The sequence below is a fragment of the Aspergillus nidulans genome, chromosome VII (genome assembly GCF_000011425.1).
Source record: "Aspergillus nidulans FGSC A4 chromosome VII".
NCBI lineage: Eukaryota > Fungi > Ascomycota > Eurotiomycetes > Eurotiales > Aspergillaceae > Aspergillus > Aspergillus nidulans.
Window position 1 is genome coordinate 115,641 of NC_066263.1, and position 17,897 is coordinate 133,537.

Genomic DNA, 17,897 nt, shown 5'->3' on the forward strand with positions numbered 1-17,897 from the left:
GCCTATGAATAGCAACTTGAGAGCATATTGTGTGTGAGATAAACTCCTTAGGACATTTTGCGGCTTATGAGTATACGCGGTATAGGAAAATCCTCTTAAGAGGAGCGAGAAGACGTGCTTGAGACGGAATCGGTCGTGAGAGACCCATCACAAACAGCCCCACTTCCTAGGGAATTCATCACGTACCCACGACGTGCTTCAGAAATGGCTCCCAGGATTCTTTTGTATGCTTATGATTGGCTGCTAAAGCCCGTACATAGGGTACGGAGCTGAGTTGAAACCATTCATTGGGTGAACAGCAAAAGGGTCGCGGGCTTATTGCCACGGCATTTTTCCCCCATGTCAACCCCAAAACGGGACGGCGCGAGGGAAACCTTAGTTCCACTTATTCGGAATAGGCATTCAACAGATAATCCCATCATCTAAATAGAGGGTCAGAAGACCTTTCGGTCTGTCCCTGAGCCCAGATAAACAAAATGGATGCGTCGGATGATCCTCAAGGTCATCAGTTAAATGAACTTACTGCCCAGAGACTACAGTGCTACCAGGGATGTGCCATCGTTCGCCTGCAGAACTTGGAGTTCGAGACGAACCCTCTGCATGGAAGCCTGGACTTCGATGAACGCAAGGTTGAGAGACTTCTCACTATTTTTGAGATTGAAGGTTGCGGCAACCTTGCGCCGGAACATAGAGTTGCTGCCCTAATTAACCGAGGGACCCTGTCAAAAGCGATTTCGCAGTCAGGCATCACATGGGAGTCGCTCTTAGACCCAACGATCCAACCACAACTTCTCCTCGAATGAGACGTGCGTCTCGCCTGTGTTTATGGGAGACATCGTTTGGAGGCCGCAGAATCTTTCGGAGAGAGAAGCTGGTTAGTGGATCTATACCTAGACGGTGGGCATTTGTTCGCACACATCGACGCAGTACATAAGCTAACAAAATCCCTAGACATCCCTTCGGAGGCTCTCATGCAACTTTGAGCTGAGTCGACCGGAAGCCTCAAATTGACCGATGGCGAGATCTATCGTGCGCTCAGACTGTGCCAACTTTCACGAAATAAAGCTCAAGAAAACAAATGGTGGTCGAGACTCGGTTCTGATGAGCGACGTAAAAATATTCGACGCTTACAGCACAACGGACGTCTGTTGAACAGTCTGGACAAACTGTTGCCATTTGTAGGACTGTGGAAACCGCTGAGGACATCGCACATTGAGAGGATGCTTGCCTTAAAATACCCAGAGGTATGGTAAACTTTATACAATTTATTTCACACGCTTATTGAGCCAGATATTATGTCGTTACTTGAACCTCATACACCAAAGCTGGTCACACATCTGCGAGGGGCAGGCTGCTTCGTCTGTGGATCCAATGTCTGTCCACCTCGTTGAAGGCCTCATGCCCCAGAGCTCTCTTAGAGACCGGAGCCGCATCGCTGAACTCGTGGACTCAGGCCCATTATTTGCTCTGGTTACCGAAGTTAGCGCCAGAGAGGCTATGCGAGACCGCCTGCTCTCTACAACGGGAAGAATCATATCCCTTCATACGCTCGCTCAGGACACGTTGTACCTCGAGAAACCCGCTAAGGCACTCCGTTGTCTGTGTCCACCAAAATTCAAAGACAGCTTTAGACATACGATGCGTCGCCAATGGAGCATAGTCGGGAGCGGGCGACCACTTGAGATTCAGAAATCCGAGCATGTGTTTGCAACAATTGAGCCGACTGCAAATGCATTCTCCCTTTGCATGATGCAGCTTTGGCTTTTGCACTGAGGCACTTTGTACATCAGGAGCGTCGTGGGAAAACCGGTCGACATGAATTTGAGTGGTCAACTGAAGACGTCAGTCTGAGGAGGCTAGCAGCGTTGGCTGAGCGTTTGGGTTTCCAATCAGAGCAGATCACATCCCTCCGGAGTCAGAACCTGGACCAGAATATTCCAAAAGGCTTCATCGAAGCTTTCTGCAGGGAAGAATTCTATAAATTCGACGAAGCCCGAGTACAATCGCTGTCACACCAACTGCAAAGATTTCTGCGCGATCTTGCACCCGAAGAACATACCAACGAAGCCAAATTCACTTCGAACGATCCTCGAGAAAGTGCCGAAAACAGATTCAACGCTCCAACAAGAGATCAGAACGAACGCCAACGAAAATATCTATTTTTGGAACAGGTATTTGGTCGCGATCAGCCTGCTGCGCTATATCCAACTCCACTCGGCGTGACAAGGGAACTGTTGTGCTGCTTTTTTGGAAATGAAATCCAAGAAATGATTTCCAGCGGCTTGAATAGTGGGTTCAAAAATCCGACGGCAGGCCAATCCAGTCCACTTCCTAGCCCTCAGCATAGAGGTTGTACGGAAGCAACAAGTCCGAGTCCCGAAGTTGCGATGATAGACCTAGCGCAAAGAGAATTCTCGCCCCGAGATCAGGTGTCAAGACTATATTCCCCAAGTCCAGGTTGATCTATCGTGAGGGACGATATTCAAAGGGAAGCGGTCGACATGGACCCTCACCCGAGTGGAAACCTCGACCCTCCACCTCCTCTAGCCGCGGATTTTGAAGATCCATCTTGCAACTACCCACTAGAAAGAAAACACTATCTATACGGCCATCGAAAGATCCCCGAAATTCTCAGGATGTGGTACCAATCGTCAAGAGAAGTGATCATCATTTTCCTTTTCGAATCTCGGATCTACTATAAGTTCAACAGGGCCGGCGGATTCAATCTGCGATCAACATTGCAGGACCTCTCTCGGGAGCACATCTTCCTAATCATCAATGATTTCGGCATTAGGGTACCAGATACACATAAGGCTTATGATGAGGCACTGAAGGAGCGTTTGTTGCTTGTTGCCCGAAGGGATAACCCAGGTCGACGAAAAGATGACGTTGGGCAAATATCCGTTGACAAGCTCCGGGAGTACGTACTGAACAACGATGTTCATACGGGAAAGAGAAAAGCAGGCATGGATTTACGGCCAATCGAAAGTGATGTGGGATCAAGGAGGGAATCTTCGGAAGAACTATCGGAAGGTTTTTCTCGTCGAGTGACGAGCATCAACCCAGCATCTAACGTGTCTGAAGTCACTTGCTTCAGACCTTCTTTATGTCAAGCCCATCCATGAGATGTATCTCATGTTTATTTGTTACAGAATGTGAATTTCTGCGAAGATTATTTGAGTCTGCCAAATCGACACACTTTTTCAGTTCTATAATACGACGTCTATGACACGCTTTTCTTACTGTACGAGTAAACTCGGACTAAGAATGTCAACTGGCTATATTAGCGGAATAATAATTTCTAGCAACATTGATCTAAGGTGCTTTAAATTGAGCCAGTACGAGGAACTAGGCGCAGTAAATCCGTTTTAGCGTATGGCAAACTACGTAGCCCTGCGCGCCGTTTCGGGCGGCGTTCACGAACTGAAACCGCATAGAGTTCTCCGCCTAGTGTGTTTCAGACGGAGACTACACGTAGCCTGTTTGCCTCAGCCCCAGGCAGAATGGGTGTGCGGGAGGTGGGGAGGTGAATCGACCATTGGATTGCCAAAAAGGTGTCGCACGCCCATTGCCACGGCCTATTCCCACCGTGGCGAGCCCAAAATGCGCCGCAGATGGTTGTGTACGCCTGGTGATGCTATCGGCAGAGAGATCTTCAAAAGAATGGGGAAGCTTTCTTCTAGCATCGTCTTCCTATCCAGACACCAGAAAAGATCACAATGGCCGAAAAACGTCGATTGAATGGTACAGCGATATTCGAAATCAGTTTACCCCATACACTCTCACGAATTGGTTCCCGAACCCTAACCTGAAACGCCTGAATCTTTATTTAGCCACAACTCCTCCTACCCCTGCCTGACTGTATTGTAACAGCTGACAGTAATAAATGAGTCACCGTATGAAGACAGTAATGTTCCATGGAAACTCATAGAAGATCGGGTTCGGATTTTTGAATAACCCGTTGGTGGTCCTGGCAATCTTGCCAGATCGCCCATCTTACATTCCATCTTCCAGGTTGCAGGCAGCCTTCGCCCACGCTCGTTTGCCCTATTAGAAGGCTGTGTTATTGCTGGAGAGAGCTAACCCCGGTAGGAATTCAACTGATTTGGTTCCATGGCTCCCTTCCCTTTTTGCTATGTTCATTCGCTACCAGCGTCCGTTGATCCCCGCTGAAGCTAATCTAAGCGATGAAGGACTTCCATCGTAGCTAGAGATGACCCAAAGCTCGCATCACGTCGACGATGTATCTCAGTTCCAAGAGTTTGAGCCATGGGAGCTGAATTCTCAGTATGCCCCAACCCCCGGATACATCGGCAGCCCCTACGTCTCGCGATCCAGCTACAGCCCTTCCCCATCCCGTGAGCTTGTGAATGTACCTGAGGCGGCAAGCCAATCACGGCCGGATACTCTCAGACTGCTCCAGCTGTCCGAGTGGGAGGAGGGAAGAGCGTACGATGAGAACCCACCGAGCTGTATACACTACTTAATAGAGTGGCGTGTCACTATCAACAACCGGGTTGTGGCTAAGGACACGGACGAGGACCTCGTCTTGGCTCCTAGTGCGCACTGGCAGCTGTTCTTAGAGGATAAGTTAGAAAACGTCCTTCGACGAAAGGTTTCCCGCAACCGACGGGTGAGGGCTGATGACACCGAGATTGTCGTATCAGTGAATGATCGTTCCCATCGTGACTTGACCAAGCGATTCGACAACACCGATATAAACTGGACTGCCATTGAGAAACAACTCGTGATGTGGTCGGGTCTGTTCCGCCGCGGGAAGAAGCTCAGGCTGAGTATCTGTTTCAACTACGTAGAGGATGGACGCTCTCCAACCGGTGGACGGAGAGGTGAGAAGAGAGGTAAATCTTCTGTCACGAAGAGGATCCACAACACCAGTAAACTGTTGTGGATGCTAAAATTTCCGCCTCCACTCAACAGAAAGACTCGGTACCCCTGACCTATCTTGTCTAAGACCTTGTTTAACATGCTGGTACTTCAACGCAAATTTCACGTCTATCCAGGGTCGTCCATCGTAACAGCAAGTCTTCAAGGTTGTCTGGAAACAGGCCGGGGGGTTCAACCTGGCTGGTCAGCGCAGCCTGGGTGGCGGCACGCTCATACTCCTCGGCAGCCTTGCGTTGGGCGTTTTCCTCCTTCTTCCGAGCTTTCCATTCCTTGCGGATCTCCTTGAATTCTAAATAATAACCATCAGCATGAATGATCCCTTCCAAAGAAAGAAGATTAGTTGGGCTCTGTGTGCATCAGGGGCCAGCGGGGCAGAAGTGAATAAAGGGAAGCTGAACGAAGCTTCACCTCCGCGCAGTCGATCCCGCGAATGTGGATTAACATCCTGGAGCATAGGTCCCGGGCTGATCCAATAAGCCAATCTCGACAACCATTTTGCATCGTAAACGGCCAGATTATTCGGCATCCAAAACAAAAAGGACAGAAGTACAGTAATAAATTCTCAGACAACTCACCTCCAGCAGTGCGCTTCGCACCGTGCGACTGCATCGTCACGTGACTATTCAGTTGGTTCAGAGTTCCGTACGTCTTCTCGCAACCATTCCATCCACATTTGTACATGCGCTCAATTTCCTCGTACCGGCGACGGGGGCGATTGTGCTGCTGAGCGCCAGGGATTGGGGCAGAGGATTTCACCTAAACCATGAAAAAAGCCATCAGTGATCTAATGCACAAGCCCAACCCTCCATGCAAATCCCAATAACACCAATTCGGCAGCGAAAGTTACACTGGTTTTGACGATCCCTAAGGCGATTCCTAGCCGAACGCAGAGGCATCCAAGGCAACGGTACGGAAGCCCTCGGAAATATGCTGGAATCGTCAAAAGCATACCTAGTCCGGGCGCGGTCCTGTGGTTGCAGCAGGGGAGGCAGAACTGACCGTTGTAGCCGGAAACATATATGGAGTGGGGAGAGCTGTCGTTTCCTTCGTTAAGTTCGACGATTGTACTGGTTCCTCTTCTTTGACCGGGGCCAGAGGAACCGGTGATAGTGGCAGATCAAAGATCGACTCTCGGGGCTCCTTGCCCTTGGCTAATCGAGGGCTCGGTCTGCGGCTTTCCCGGGTTAGGGAGCTGACAGTGACCTCGGGCGGCCCATCAGTGCGATTGTCTGGCATATTAGCCCCGGTGGCTTCAGTACTGGCAATTGGTCGTTGGGGCCTATTCTCATCCTTTCGCACGTTGGCCATTTGCCTGCTGGCTTTTTCCTCGCTGTAAACGAAAGTCAGGTCTTAACAAGCAGGTATAACTCAAGTGGTACATACGTAAAGAGTGAATGGTCAGTGCGAACATGATGTCCATATTCTAGTTGAAAGCGCATGATTTCACCTGAGTGTATATTCAAGACGCCAGTTTTGATTCGTGAGTGACGGCTTTCTTCAAGCTTGTACTTGCACCTGCCAATTTCTTGAAGCATCTTTTGGATAAGGAGGTTGTACTCTTTGAACTCGGCGGGTTCATCGGTATCAATGGTCCCATCAATGTCAGCGTGGGCTCCATTGCTGCTTGTAGATACTGATGGGGCTTTTGGACATTGTTCAGCAACGGCGAATTGGCGTGGCTCTTGACCGTTCTTTATTTTATCCTTCAGAAGGCTGTCCATTAAGACACGTTGGTCTTGGAGTAAGGGTGGAAACCCGTGGCTGCTTTATAGTTGGCAATTAGTAATTACAAGAAGTCTGCAAAGGACCAGACATACCTTCGAATCTGACCCGCATACATAATAACGTTGAGCAAGAGAAGCATTGTCGACTTCAGTCTTTCCAAGCGATTCTTCAATGGATCCAAGCTTGGCTCAAGTAATACCATTCGAAACTTCCCAGCAACTTGTTGAAAGCGCGTCTTCCCAGATCGGTCGGTATGGCTGGTCACTCTTTGAATTTGCTCGAGGACGTCTCGACACTGGTCCAGGGTATGTTTTAGACTTCGAAATGCCTCCTCGGAACAAAGCTTAGATGACTCCTCATCTTTCAAAGTGTCACCCAACTCCCGCAAGATCGCGCTCACAAAAGCAATTTCGCTGGAAAGGAAGTGCATAGACTCATTGGCATCCTTGAATTGTTTGTAAAAGGAAAATAGTTTGACTGATAATTTGGTGCCCAGGTCTGCCACTTGAATGATGCTGGCAGCGATACCTAAAGCCTCAAGCCCAGACATGATACGAAGCTGGGCAGATAGCGGTAAGCTTTCAGAAGGTGGTCTGGAATGTGAGAGAAGCCAAAAAAGGACTCAGTGTGAAGCTTGGGCTCAAGTGGCTTGGCGCGGGGTGAGGGGGTAGCAGGCGTATTGCAGTTTCGTGTAAAATACACCATTCTGGTCTTATCAACGTCATGTAAAATACAAGATCTATTCTTGGACCAAGGGGATCCCCAGCTAATCTATAGATAGACCAGTGTGTTTCAAGTCAGGGTTTGGGAAACAATTCGTGAGAGCATATGGGGTAAACTGATTTCGAATATTGCTGTATGGAGTTGCTTCCTACCGAAATTCTCTTCGACATCGTGGAGCATCTTTGCAACCGGGAGACCAAGACGCTTTCCCTCGTCAGTAAACGGGTGAGGGACGTTTGTTTACCAGTCTTATTTCGCAAAATCAACATTGAATTTTCGACCGAGGGTTTTGACTTGTTGGAAAGTCTTCTGAAGTCGAGCATTCGTCGGTATATCGTCTCTTTCCAGTACATCGTCCCAAAGTTGGTAAAACCTCGTACAGGATCCCCCTCCCCACCATCCCTCCGGGCGGCAAATCATTTATGGAAAAGACTAACTTCAACTCAGAGATACGGAATTACGAGATTTTTAGAACAGAGATCCTTACCCCTGGCCAATACGTCGAAGCATGCGAATACCACGACGACGTCGACAGTTATGAGGATTGGGACGAAATGGAATATGTCTCAGGCGATCAACCTTCTTATACGCGGATGTATAAGACGATACGACGTACCTGTGCGCGGCAGCAAGAGATCATAGAAGCAAGAAGGGATTCGACATTGATGAAGCTCGCATTTCAACAGCTTTCTAACTTGAAGGAATTGGTGTTGGTATTTAGTCAAGCACAAGGCGACGAGGACTGGGAAGAGGAATACCAAGAGGAGTACGGTATGACGGAACAGAAGTCTTATGACTATCATATCCACCTTGTGCTGGCTGCTCTAACGGGCCGCAGCGAACCTATCCAAGGGATTCAGCTCACCAGTCTCGAACATTTTACCGACCCTATGGTGGAAAGCCCATATCAGGACTCTCTGACGCTTCTTCTCACTGAGCTTGTGAGGCATGCCTCTAGCCTACGAATTGTCGAAAGTGAGTTGGCTTTGGGTCTGCTGTCTCGCGCAACTCTAAACATACGTGAGTTACATTTGTGCATGCTTTCTACGAAGTCGTTCCTTGTAGGGAGCTTTCTACGAAGCAACGCGAAGTCATTGCGCTCTCTCAGTGTTCACGACGCCGAACTCGATGATGAAAACGGGGCAGATTTAACTCCTGCACATGTTGGTGATATGGTCGATTTGACAATCGAAAGAGAGAAGTGGTGTGACGGATTCCCATGTTCGTGCTCATTCGGGGAGGGATGGAGATTGTTCTTTAGTTCCGACGCTCTTATTTCTGCCGCGGAATCCAGGAAAAGGAAACGGCGAGCTTTTATAGAAGGCCGATTCTTGTTGTCATTGCAGTCAAATTGGTTTACATACGGGACTGAAATCCTTCGTAATAACTGGGGCGAATATCAACTCCACGCTCAACTCAAGCAATGCTCTTTAGGTCGCGCCGCTTTGCCGAAAGGGTTATCGAAGTATTCGTGGATAGGGAGGATATTAATTTAATGCCCGAGACGTGCATGGAGAGACCGCAATGTGGCATGCACAGTGAGTTTCCTGCGGTCAAAAGTTGACATCTCTACGTCACCATTTCCTGGATAGTAATACGTGACACGGGTAGGGCTTCGACGCAAACATCGAGTAGCTCATTCGGTCTGGTGATATACTGTATTCCACCGGAATCAATTCCTCACCTCGACGGAATTACTAGGACTGATTGGAAATCAAACTAGGAACTGGATGTTGTATATAAACCTTCAAGCCTCCTGTCTGAAGAATGCAAGCAATCTTCCTCTAAGCAATATCATTTAACAATCGAAGGCGTATAGCTATACATGTACACGGTCATGGCCAACAATACCACACCAAACCTCGTTGTCCTCGTTGATGCGGACAATGCCATGCCGTCGACGGCAAGGCTCATACTTGCGGAAGTCGCAAAATATGGGACAGTTTATGTGAAACGGGCCTATGGTGACTGGACTAGCACCTCTCTAAAGGGCTGGAAAAAAGAACTCCTTAGTCAGTCTATCCAGCCATTCCAGCAGTTCGCATACACCAACGGCAAAAATTCGACCGACTCCGCTATGATCATCGACGCGATGGACCTTCTATATTCGAACCGTTTCGGCGGTTTCTGCCTCGTCTCTAGCGACAGTGACTTCACTCGGCTGGCTGCTCGTATTCGCGAATCTGGTCTAACTGTGTACGGCTTTGGGGAGCAGAAGACACCCAAGCCCTTCGTCGCTGCCTGCAATAAATTTATCTATACGGAAAACCTTTCGTTCCATGGGGAACTTGTACCGCATCCTGATAGGGTTATTGTGCCCAAAAATCATGTTCCAGCGCGGCACGCCCACGCAGATGGTCACTTAAAAACTCTGCTTCATACGACAATAGAGACGGCCTCTGACGATGATGGATGGGCTGAGCTCTCTAACGTCGGCACGCTACTTACAAAAAAGCACCCTGACTTCGACTCCCGGACCTACGGGTATAACAAGCTCGGCGACCTAATATCTGCTTTATCTCTGTTTGATGTTGTTCGACAACTTCCTCGAAAGGGTAAAGCGGGAAAGATTTACGTACGAGATAAGCGTCGAGGGCGCAAGGACTCTGCCGCTTCATCAACATGAGTGTTTAACTGTAAGCGGATGAATGTTATTTAGGGAGCACAAATTGACAACAAGTGAACGGCCCTACCGTTGTTACCGAATTTATAACAAGTTATTTGGTCTTGCACTGTTTACTTTATCTGAAGCAGTGGTCATTACTTTCGATAATTCGTGACATTTATGAACAGTTCATTTAGAAGTATTTTAGACAAGTGCCTCACTATCGTCAGCAAAATCAGTGACGTCTATAAACTTAACGCGCTTTTCAGCCTGGCATTGCTCGCCATCGGTAGTCCATCGTCTTTTTCGTGTTACACAATTCGTCCGCGGCTCCTCTATCGAATGTGCATCGTAGAAATGACGTTGAAGATGAGAGATATCCGTGTATCTCCTCCCCACGCAGCAAGGATGCGGACATACGACGTCAATCATGGATTGTAATCGGCCCAGGTGCACGTCAATGTGGTTAAGAAGGGTCGCTTTGTTCAACCACTGCTGAAATCTTTCGTCTGCTTTTTTGTTCCTGTCGCCCAAGCAGAACGGACAAAAGCCTGGTGCAACGAGGGTATACCGGAACGTCAAAATCCCGCACCGTGGGTGCAAGTCACGTAGGTGGCACTGGCAGTGCTGAATCCAGGAATTCTCATCGTGAAAAAACTGAGCACAGAGATAGCAGAACTGGAGGAATTCGCGCTGTACTCGTCGATGTGCTCGCTTATTGTTACTATAGCGTTGTTGATATGGAGCGCCATTCAAAGAGCTTCTTCGACATTGTAAAATGTGCTTTGCCTTCCCCTGCAGTGAGATTCTTCTTAAGTTAGTAAACATAAGACAATCAGATCAGAGTACTCACCCAGACATAGGTTTGGAACATGTGGGGCAACAACCAGACACTGGAGACATGTCAGGGTAATAGACGACGCGCTCTGTAGATTTGCAAAGTGCGACCATGTCTTCCAGGCACTGCCTACCGATGTCGCTGTCCAGTGGCGTTTCTCTGAAAAGGTTCTCACTTAGGCGGGCGCGCTCCGGCAGGTACTTTTTGTAAATGCCGAAAAGAGGTGTTGTGTCGCGCTCAGCGAAGTTATTTCCCGAGATGTATTCATCGTATGATGAATCCCACCATCGCCTAATAAACTCCGCCTTCCATGCCCGTCGACGCTTCGCCTTCTTGGTATATAGACGGGCCCTTTCGGAAACAAGGTCCTCATGTCCTCGTGGGTTCCCCGCAATCTCAGCCGTCAAAACGGCAATTCTCCGGTTTATTTTCACAATTTCATCTTGCGCCTCGAACTCTGCGATGGCAGCTGCATCAAGCTTTTGAGGAACATTCGTATCTCTGTGGTGAGCCATACTTTGTTCCATGTCCCGGCACTCGTATTCAGGCTCTAGATCATAGAACAGACTTTGTATGTCAAGAGCCTTGAGAACAGACTGGTATTTGAGATAGGTCTCATGGTTTTGATGATCAAGCGCTTGGCCGCGAGTTGCCTCTGACGCCTTGGCTGGGAGCTTTTAGATAAAACGACTCAAAACGGAAAATGGAATGTCGTAGAACTTACGGTCAATTAGATTCGCAACACCACCCCTGATCCCATGCACACGTAGCTGGTCTTTAAAGCAATCCCGCTGAGCAAGGCTCGTGAAGTTGTGGTGCAAAGAAGAGAACGTCAGCGCTCGAGTGGCGTGCGGTCCTTCAGGAGTGACCATCCTAAAAAAAGGAAGGTCCTTTGCCTTGTCACTCCATTCAAGGGTCCATGATTCTCTTCCCTCAGGGGGCTTAGCGGCAAGAACATTAGCCACAGTAGGAAGTCCTTTAAAAGCACCATCGGCAACGCCATGCACGATTACCCAGAACACAAAATTCATCCCAAGAACAGGGTGCTCCCTTAGCCAGTTTTTGGGTCTGCAGCATATATGGTTAGCACTAGCATACTCGGTAAAAGCATAGTTCTTTTGGACGACATACAGAGTCACGTCGTCACGATAGCGCCATCCTTTTAGAAATTCGGGATCAATTGTCACCCAACGTTTTAAGCCATCGCCCTTTCGGCTCCATTTAAGATGAAAGGAAAGATGCTACCAACATCCGGTCAGCATGTCTGGCTTAGGTTACTGTGAAAGGGCACCAACAAACCCTGTAGTAGAGACATTCGTTCGTCCCACGATAGGAGCTTGACTCAACTATGGCACCCGCCCTTGCTCCTGACCCAGCAAACAAGGATAGGCCAGTTCCAGTTTGCACTCGCGCTCTCTCATGTACATAGTCGTGGGTATCGTTGACAAAGAGATGACGGAGAAGGAGTTCTATGTCTTTTGCTGTGACTAGGAACCGTTCCCGTGGCCTCGTAGGTAGCCCGTATTTAGTCGTCAACGCCGTTCGTATATGCTTGCTTCTATCAGTGATGAAAGACAAAAGCAGAAACAAGGGATGCCTTACGTTGAGAACATCTTCCTTGACTGCTTCAGGCATTGATCGAGAGGTCTCTCGTTCCCATCTCGACACGAAACATATCAAGATGGAACAGGCAGTTTTCTGAGTAGGAGTATGCTCCCTTGTCACAATATAATCCTCCACAAAAAGTTTCAGGAGCTGTGGACTTGGATCAGGGTCATCCTTGGAAAAGTTGGCATTCTGTGGCTCGTTCCGAGAGAGTCTCCATCTAGCAGCTGTTAGTGCCTTTAAGGAAAATCTTGAAACAAATAAGACTTACAACTTCCAATTAAGCACTGCGTACTCGTATTTATTGAATGTCGCAGGTGCTAGTTCTCGACGGCATATGACGTTTTCCTGTTGTTCCTGTTCGTTTTGATACTCGAGTGTGAATCCACGTGACTTAGCACGTGCAATGCGATCCGCAAGGGCTTTCTGAAGATTATCAGCGATCATTTTCTCGAGAGTCAAGAAGAGAGCGAGGCAGATAGGACAGACCCTGAAAGAAGCGCTCCATGCCATTTATGTGTGTTCGTCTTGGGTGCAGTCACTGCCTTGAGTAGAGTGGGCCTCTTATCACCCTGTGGGTGAGAATCGTCGCCCGTTCTCACCTCTCTCACCCTTGGTCTCCAGAATTCTCACCCATATCACCCGCACTCACCCTAAGGACACACACCTCGCTATTTTAAGATGGCAAGGGCAGTGAGGGCTCATGGAGAATTGACCGTGCGGAATATGTGGCTTAAGTACGGCTGAGCGGACGGGAAGCCCTGTTTTCCACACCCTATGGTCGTATGTACTAGGGGTCTTTGGCAACAGTCTATATCGAACATAAATTCAGGAAAGCATGCGCATGCTGCTCAAATAACCCTCAGGCCAATGAATAAGTTGGGGAATATCTACCCTTATATGAACGATATGCCTTAATTATTTTCTATGCCTCTAACATTCAGGTTAGTATGCTTTAGGCTCTGAGGTAGAGACCGGAAGTCTGATCAGTAAATATTAATATTTGTAGGCAAACGCTTGCGATGCAAGTAAGTACTTGGAGATTGTTATTTATGCTTCGACCGATAATTCATAACACATTGATCAATGCCTCTACAACTTGGAAAGTCGCCCATCTGGCTGCAAAACCGACAGATGGCTTTCCCGGATTTCAGATATGGTCTGGCACCTGCAAGATATCATTATTTTCGTGCTGTCTAGAGCGAATCAGCTCATGTACTCACCCAGCCAGTGCCATCGTCACCCTCAACTCCTGCCTCAGAATCTTTATAGCAAGTTCGACTCCTTCCTGCCCGTTGTACTGCGACTGTCAGCATATAACGCCACATATTTTAAAGAGAATAAATCATAAAAAACGTTAAACGTACAGCAAGTCCCCAGATGGGAATCCTCCCCATGAAGCAGTATCTCGCACCCAGCGCCAGGGCCTTGAAGATATCGGAACCCCGCCGGATGCCTCCATCGATAGCCAGCGGTATACGCCCCTTGGCGACTTCGGCGCACAGCCGCAGCGAGTCGAGTGTTGCAGGGACGCCATCGAGCTGGCGCCCGCCGTGGTTGGAGATGACGATGCCGTCAACGCCGTAGTGAATGGCGAGTTCGACATCTGCGGGAGAGCACACCCCCTTGAGCCATATCTGCATTGATGTGTGTTCGCGGAGCCACGGGATTGTACTGGCCCAGTCAAGACTTGGATCTGGCAAGGACGGTCGGTTAGGGGCGTCTATAGTTCTAGAGATAGAGAGCCTCACCATAATCTGTCTTATTTGACAGGTCACTGCCGTTGCTCAAGATATTCGGCCACTCCATGTCTTCTGGGAGAACAAAGCTGTTCCGGAACTCGTTTAATCGCATTCCCAAAACCGGGACGTCAACAGATAGAAACAGCGCCTTGTACCCAGATTCTGGCATCGTTAGCAAAGGATTCTTCAGACACGAACCGATACGCACTTTCCGCCCGCTGCAACAACTGCAGCGTTATAGATCGATCACGCAGCACGCACATCTGCATGACATACGGGTTACCCATCCCCTGGGCCGCTACATCCTCGAGGGAATAGTTCGAGTATGAGGACAGCCCCATGCAGATGCCAAAGTTGGCTGCGGCGCGTGATGTGGCGAGTTCGCCGTCTGGATGCGCGAGTTTTTGCGAGGCCGCTGGGCTGAATCCGAAGGGGAGAGACACCTGTGCTCATACCGTCAGCCATGTTTTCACTGGATCTGGTGTCCGGTCAGGACCTTCGTCCCCAGTATCTCGGTGCTCGTGTCCACTTTGGCGACGTTGATCAGGACCCGGGGAAGGATCTTATACCGGTCAAATGCCGCCTCGTTGTCGCGTAATGTGATCAGGTCCATAGCGCCTTCGTTGTAGTAGTCTGACTAGTCAGTGAATAAATGCACAGTCCTTATTTCTGTGGCTCAATCACCTCGAACCGTGGCAGGAAGCCTACTGCTTCCCAAGGCCTTCAAATCGGCAATGCAGGATACATCCTTGTGGAAGCTCTCTCCTCGGTGCGCCATTGTGAAGTAGAACAATGTGAGATCAATAGAAGATGATCGATATCATAGAAGTCACTGTTCACTCAATACAGAGCTGATAGACGGTCTTGTGCGGAATTATACTGCTTGTTAGAGCACGACCAAGCCTAGCCCAACGATATGGCCACGGCGTCAGCTTCCTATCGCAGAATTGCTGGCCAGATCGTTCGGGGTCGCCTGCCCTCTGTGGTATATGTAACTACCAGGCTCTATCCATAGCCGTTTTTGATCTCGGCATATAGTATGGCCTTAATGAGCAGGTTGTCTACTCCACATACAGAGCTTCCTACCGGCCTTGAATTTCTGCCTGCCCGCGATAGGCGAGACACTTTCAATGACGTATTCTCTCTGAAAGCAATTAAATAATGCTACGCATGATTCAGAGGGGCTTCAACCTGCTGTCCTCAATTATGGCCCTCAATTTGGAGACGATAAGAGGAGCATCGTAACGGGAAAGTGGTTCCGATGTCGGCCCCGCTGTGATCGCTTCCAGTCTCGCTTCGACTGTCTCTCTCCTCTCCTCTCAGCAAGCCTCTGTCCACCCTCCCGGACTGTCCTGCTTTTCTGATCCAGTTCTGTCAGAATGCCCCGCCCCCGCAGATCCCACACCCTGGGCGCCTGTCGGACCTGCCGTCGCCGTCATGTCAAGTGCGACCAGAAACGCCCGGCCTGCGGCACCTGTCGAACCCTCGGGGTGCCCTGTGAAGGCTTCGCTAACGAGGTCCGGTGGATGCGCGACGGTAGTGACGACGGCGATGACGGCAGCAAGGCCGAGGAGCAGCAGGGAGCTCGCCGTCATCTCTATACAGGTCAGTTCCTCTCTGCGATCTATGCCCCCAGATAGTCTATTCCCCACTGACATGCCCATCTAAGAACAATTACGGCAGTCGATGAGCACGTCGCTCGGATCAAACCTCGTCTCCGGCTCTATTAGCGCCTCCCTGGCCGAGATAGATCTCAAAACACGCGATGCTGAACATCCCGGCGGCGATATCGTCATCGGCCCGTTCGGCGTGCTTGATTTCGGCTCGACCCAGCCGCAGGAAAAAAAGCAGGACAGCCAGAAAATGACGCCAAAGCAGCTAGAGCCAAGCAGGGAAGCTCCTCACAGCCCGCCGCAGACGGCCTCTACCGCAGGGCAAGAGATACAGGAATTGCCGACTCTTGTCAACGACTCCCCCTCGTACATCGATGACTTTTTGCATTGGTCCGATATTCTCGGCCTGAGCCCTGAGCAGCCAGGCTTCTTCCAGCCATCCATGCTTGACTTGGATACGTATCTGGCCGATCCCATCCCAGAATCCTTTGATGTAGACATGAACGTGGAGACGCGCGCGGGACCCAGGAGTATGGCCATCCCGACACCTCCAAGTAGCGCTATGGAGATGGCCTCTACCTTTCTCGACGCGGCCGCCCTGGCAGATGCCCCATATCTGTTCAAGCACTTTAATGAGAATGTAGTACCGCAAATGATGATCATGCCGCTTGGTGACAAGTCGCCGTGGCGGATACTTAATCTCTCTGCCGCAATGGCGACATACAACGAACTCACCATTCTCGGCTCCCAGAGTATTAGCCATGCACGGCTAGCGAATCTTTATGCCCTCCTCGCATGCTCGGCGGCTCATCTCTCTATATCACACGGCTCCACCGTCTCCACCGGCTCCACGCATTGGCAGCAGGCGTCCGGTCAGATGTTCGAGCAAGCCAGAGACCACATGCAGAAATCGCTAAAGTTGGAAACGCGTGAGCCCAAACGGGCCAAGTATAAAGATCAACTGATGGCTATCTGTTGCTTGATTCAATACACAGTGAGTGGCTACTTTCCCCCTCAATTTGGTCAGATGTTGCGCTAACCGATGGCAGGTCATTTCAGGGCAGCAGCAACATGGGAGGAGCTTCATGGTCAATGCAGAATACATCCTGCGCATGCGTGGCCTGCTCAAGCACCGGATCTCACAAAAGTCACGACTTTTACACCACGTTTACACTTGGCTGCGTCTGGTCGGAGAGAGCACGTATGTCCTGCACGATTACAATCCATCCAGCACTTTTATCGAAGCATTGAAATCAAACTTCCAACGGCCACGGGTAGATCCAATTGTAGACAGTTCCCCAGAGCTTAACCCACGACTGGATGATTTCCTGCGCCTGGAAGCCCACGACGCAGACAGTGATCTGAACATCAACGAACCAAAAGATGAACAAACCGGGCTACACGATATCCATCTACAGGACTCACGCAGTTTCTCAAATACCCTATACAAGCAAGTCTACGGCATCCCTGAGACCTGGTTGAGTTTACTGTCTCAAACAACACGACTGGCGAACGTCATGGAAACGTTCCGCATTGCCCAGCAGGCCTGCGGGAATACAAGCCTCGATGCGTGGGAAACCCTCCATCGGCGCAGCGTCAGGCTGGAAAATCTGATCTGCTCTTGCGATCTCTCTCTTGTACGAGACGCGTTCAGGCCGCACGATCATATGCTCCGAGCCCTCAATGCGGCGCTGGTTATTTTCTTCTACCGTCGTATACGCCGGGTACATCCTGCCATCATGGCCACCCACGTCGACGGCGTCATCTCCTCATTGACTGACTTTACAGCTGCCTTGCCGCCTGAACATCGCACTGGACCTGGAGCTACATGGCCGGCGTTTATTGCAGGTTGCGAAGCCCTCTCATCTCAGCGGCGAGAGGCGATTCTGGCATGGCTTGACAATGCCATCTCAAACAGCGGCCCTGCCAGTTTCAGCGCCGCGAGAGATATCATGGTCGACCTGTGGCATAAGCAGGACGAGCATCTAGAGAGGAATCGCGGCGAGCCTATGCCAACGTGGACGACGTTTATACGGGAGAGGGAAATATGGCCTCTATTTTGCTGATGCATTCCTGATTCGAACATCGTCATGATGGGATGTGTAACGAACAGTGGTTCTCCTTCATTATGTATTCATTTT

The 17,897-nt window shown here is 49.7% G+C and overlaps 9 protein-coding genes across 9 annotated transcripts, besides 1 other annotated feature; 6 read left to right on the forward strand and 3 right to left on the reverse strand.

Annotated features, from left to right (window-relative positions):
* Positions 1–17,897: part of a sequence feature (contig 1.168 1..229305(-1)) that runs on past both edges of the window.
* ANIA_09020 (uncharacterized protein) lies at positions 477–803 on the forward strand (the record flags this gene model as incomplete). Its single annotated transcript, XM_677197.1, has 1 exon — positions 477–803. One exon carries the CDS (start codon positions 477–479, stop codon positions 801–803), a length of 327 nt encoding a protein of 108 aa, XP_682289.1.
* ANIA_09019 (uncharacterized protein) lies at positions 2,502–3,741 on the forward strand (the record flags this gene model as incomplete). Its single annotated transcript, XM_677196.1, has 3 exons — positions 2,502–2,920; positions 3,321–3,357; positions 3,493–3,741. The coding sequence occupies 3 exons, from the start codon at positions 2,502–2,504 to the stop codon at positions 3,739–3,741; spliced, it is 705 nt and encodes a 234-aa protein (XP_682288.1).
* Positions 4,031–4,851, forward strand: ANIA_09018 (uncharacterized protein; the record flags this gene model as incomplete). The annotated part of the gene is made up of 2 exons (XM_677195.2): positions 4,031–4,752; positions 4,815–4,851. The coding sequence occupies exons 1-2, from the start codon at positions 4,214–4,216 to the stop codon at positions 4,849–4,851; spliced, it is 576 nt and encodes a 191-aa protein (XP_682287.1). The 5' UTR covers positions 4,031–4,213.
* ANIA_09017 (uncharacterized protein) lies at positions 4,980–7,180 on the reverse strand (the record flags this gene model as incomplete). The annotated part of the gene is made up of 5 exons (XM_677194.1): positions 4,980–5,194; positions 5,481–5,661; positions 5,905–6,235; positions 6,289–6,669; positions 6,723–7,180. 5 exons carry the CDS (start codon positions 7,178–7,180, stop codon positions 4,980–4,982), a joined length of 1,566 nt encoding a protein of 521 aa, XP_682286.1.
* On the forward strand, positions 7,471–8,687 carry ANIA_11158 (uncharacterized protein). Its single transcript, XM_050612701.1, has 3 exons — positions 7,471–7,729; positions 7,801–8,124; positions 8,192–8,687. Exons 1-3 carry the CDS (start codon positions 7,489–7,491, stop codon positions 8,272–8,274), a joined length of 648 nt encoding a protein of 215 aa, XP_050468590.1. The 5' UTR covers positions 7,471–7,488; the 3' UTR covers positions 8,275–8,687.
* Positions 9,191–9,979, forward strand: ANIA_11160 (NYN domain-containing protein; the record flags this gene model as incomplete). Its single annotated transcript, XM_677193.2, has 1 exon — positions 9,191–9,979. One exon carries the CDS (start codon positions 9,191–9,193, stop codon positions 9,977–9,979), a length of 789 nt encoding a protein of 262 aa, XP_682285.2.
* On the reverse strand, positions 10,711–12,914 carry ANIA_09015 (uncharacterized protein; the record flags this gene model as incomplete). The annotated part of the gene is made up of 6 exons (XM_677192.1): positions 10,711–10,753; positions 10,812–11,463; positions 11,521–11,864; positions 11,928–12,037; positions 12,096–12,651; positions 12,697–12,914. The coding sequence occupies 6 exons, from the start codon at positions 12,912–12,914 to the stop codon at positions 10,711–10,713; spliced, it is 1,923 nt and encodes a 640-aa protein (XP_682284.1).
* ANIA_09014 (alpha-hydroxy-acid oxidizing protein) lies at positions 13,494–14,921 on the reverse strand (the record flags this gene model as incomplete). Its single annotated transcript, XM_677191.1, has 6 exons — positions 13,494–13,569; positions 13,625–13,701; positions 13,769–14,124; positions 14,352–14,586; positions 14,640–14,780; positions 14,835–14,921. 6 exons carry the CDS (start codon positions 14,919–14,921, stop codon positions 13,494–13,496), a joined length of 972 nt encoding a protein of 323 aa, XP_682283.1.
* ANIA_09013 (Zn(II)2Cys6 transcription factor) lies at positions 15,523–17,745 on the forward strand (the record flags this gene model as incomplete). The annotated part of the gene is made up of 4 exons (XM_677190.1): positions 15,523–15,748; positions 15,813–16,750; positions 16,806–17,480; positions 17,545–17,745. 4 exons carry the CDS (start codon positions 15,523–15,525, stop codon positions 17,743–17,745), a joined length of 2,040 nt encoding a protein of 679 aa, XP_682282.1.

Bases quoted from the DNA above. Each gene is read 5' to 3' on its own strand.
- ANIA_11158 (XM_050612701.1), top strand. From the start codon at position 7,489: ATGGAGTTGCTTCCTACCGAAATTCTCTTCGACATCGTGGAGCATCTT. The intron at 7,730-7,800 runs GTACAGGATCCC...ACTTCAACTCAG, and splicing joins CCCAAAGTTGGTAAAACCTC to AGATACGGAATTACGAGATT. The intron at 8,125-8,191 runs GTATGACGGAAC...AACGGGCCGCAG, and splicing joins GGAATACCAAGAGGAGTACG to CGAACCTATCCAAGGGATTC.